At 45.3% G+C, this 2,924-nt stretch overlaps 1 protein-coding gene across 1 annotated transcript in view; it reads right to left on the bottom strand.

The window, feature by feature from the left end:
- The window catches only part of vps33a (VPS33A core subunit of CORVET and HOPS complexes), a gene marked incomplete in the record, with an annotated part of 15,911 nt that overhangs the window by 9,088 nt on the left and 3,899 nt on the right, over positions 1 to 2,924 (bottom strand). The window contains 2 exon segments of the mRNA XM_032511857.1: positions 979 to 1,172; positions 2,000 to 2,174. Of these exon segments, the coding sequence (XP_032367748.1) occupies positions 979 to 1,172; positions 2,000 to 2,174 (369 nt within the window).

The raw sequence follows: 2,924 nt of genomic DNA, 5'->3' as shown, positions 1-2,924 counted from the left end.
ACACCCACACACACACACACACGCACGCACACACACACCACACACACACCACACACACACACACACAAGGGAAACTCTGCACAAGGGGGAAGCTATGAATGCTGTGTCTGAAGCAGTGATGGACACACAGTTACAGGGAGGTGTGTTCAGGTGCATTCTGGTCGGCTTGGTCTTACAGGAGGTGTTCAGGTGCATTCTGGCGTGCTGGTCTACAGGAGGTGTGTCAGGTGCATTCCTGGCGTGCTGGTTCTTACAGGAGGTGTGTGTCAGGGCATTCTGGGCGTGCTGGTCTTACATCGGGGGTGTGTTTCAGTGCATTCTGGGCGTGCTGTTCTTACAGGAGGTGTGTTCGGTGCATTCTGGGCGTGCTGGTCTTACAGGGGAGATGTTTGGTCAGTCATTAAACTGCGGGCTGGGTCCTTACATAGTAATGGTTAGTTTGCAGGTAGCCTTATCTGGCGGTGGCTGGGTCCTGACAGGGTGGGTGGTGGGAATTCTAGGTGGCGGGTTGGCGTGGGAGTGTCTAGGCGAATTAGACCGAGGGGAGTGTTTTACAGGTTCATTCTGGGCGCTGTCTATACGGGAGGTGTGTCAGGTTCATTCTGGGTGTGCTGTGTTACCGGGAGTGTGTTCCGACTGCAATGACTGACTAGCGGGTGGCTGTAACGGAGAAGAAGAGAGGGAAGGGGGGGGGGGGGGGGGGGGGGGGCTGAGAAGTTTTCAACGTTCAAATTCTTTGGCTAAGTCCTTGATCTTCACAATCCTGCCTACGGCTCCTTTAATGTGTTTTTTCACCCGAAAAACGGTAATTTGATTTAATTTCTTTATTTATGTGATCAGGACAACGCACATTAATCAACATTTCTGTTGGCTATTTTTCAAAACTGTCTTGGGGCAAGTAACAAAAACGCATCACATGGCCGACGGGAGGAGTTGAACCCAAAACATCTGCGAGAGCAACAATGAGTGCAGACCGACCTCGAAGGCTGCGGAGATGATCTTGGCCTTCTTGCTGAGCGCCGCTCCCACAGCGTTGAAGTTCTTGTCGCGTATTTCCGCGTACAGCTCCTCTGCAGAGTTCAGCTGCAACTTCTTGGGCTCTGTGGGTAAATCTTTACTCGCCTCGCCCGGCTTCTTCTGGGCAAACTTCTCAGGAGGCAGCTTGACGTAACCTGCCAATCAGAGGGGGGGGAAACAAGGACTGGCGATGAAAAACACAAGAAGAAGACGAATACGTGCAGACTTAAAGGGGATTATTGTGTTTGGTTTCTTTCACCAAACCCACCAGACTCCATGTAAATAATCACTACTTTTAGCGTGTATAGAGCAGCATATTTCCACCAGACTCACATGTAAAATAATCACTACTTTAGCATGTATAGAGCGCCTATCTCCACCAGACTCCATGTAAATAATCATCTTTTAGCGTGTATAGAGCAGCATATCTCACCAGACTCCATTGTAAATAATCACTAGACTCTTTTAGCGTGTATAGAGCAGCATATCTCCACCAGACTCCAGTAAAATATCACTACTTTTAGTGTGTATAGAGCAGCATATTCCCACCAGACTCCATGTAAATAATCACTACTTTAGCGTGTATAGAGCAGCATGATCTCCACCAGATCCATGTAAATAATCACTACTTTTAGCGTGTATAGAGCCATATCTCCACCAGACTCCATGTAAATAATCACTACTTTTAGCGTGTATAGAGCAGCATATCTCCACCAGACTCCATGTAAATAATCACTACTTTTAGCGTGTATAGAGCAGCATATCTCCACATGTAAATGGGTGAATTAAGAGTTTAGAGTGAATTAAGAGTGTCAGCGACAACAACAGAACTTTTAGTGAACGAAGATTGAAGGTACGCAGCTTGTTGTGTCAACACTACAATATTGTTGTGGTATCGATATCGAGGTATTTGGTCAAAAAATATGGTGATATTTGATTTTCTCCATATTGCCCAGGCTAACATTCACTCTTCTTCTCTGACCGTTGGTGATCCCGTAGATCTCGTCGATGAGGCCCTCGTAGGTGAGCTGCGTGGCCAGAGGGGTGAGCAGGTCCACGTTGCGGTCCAGGAGGAGCAGGGTGTCAAACACGGGCAGGATCTGGTTCTGACTGCCGGCGAACTCGCGCTTCATCCTCAGCATCATGTTGGCGACGTGCTGAAAACAAGCAGAGGCGTTCCTTAATAAACAAGCTAATTCACCTGGAGGCTACTGCCATGTATGTATGTATGTATGTATGTATGTATATATATATATATTAATATATATATATATATATATATTGACGGGCCAATATTAGGCATTTCCCGATATACCATTATTTATAATGGCCGATTTAAAAACTATATATATATATAAAATAATTATTTATTTATAAATATTCCTTCATGAGAATCATTTATAATGACCAATAATAATAATATAACAAATGAATATTTAAAAAATGAAAACGGACAAAAAAGTTTCAAATCTTAAGTTTGTATTTTTCTACATTTTATTTATCAGAACTTTAACATATTTTGATGTCAGCCACAGACACACCCACCAACACACACACACACAGACAGTGACACCACACACAGACACACAGAACAACAGGACATCAGACAAACACACACACACACAAAAACACACACACAACACAACACACACAACACACCACACACACACACACACACAGGACCCAAACACCACACCACACCCACAAACACACACCACAGTCACAGAAACAACACAGACAGACACAGACTCACAGACAACAACCACACACAGAACAGGACCCACAACACACAACACACGACCAACACACCCCACGACCACACAGAACACACACACACAGCACACTACACAGAACACACACAGACAGGACACCGATAACACCGACACACAAACACAGACAGCCCACAG

Source organism: Etheostoma spectabile, unplaced genomic scaffold, assembly GCF_008692095.1.
Source record: "Etheostoma spectabile isolate EspeVRDwgs_2016 unplaced genomic scaffold, UIUC_Espe_1.0 scaffold498, whole genome shotgun sequence".
NCBI classification, from domain to species: domain Eukaryota; kingdom Metazoa; phylum Chordata; class Actinopteri; order Perciformes; family Percidae; genus Etheostoma; species Etheostoma spectabile.
Note: the sequence above shows the minus strand (reverse complement) of the source record. Positions and strands in the feature narration are given on the sequence as shown.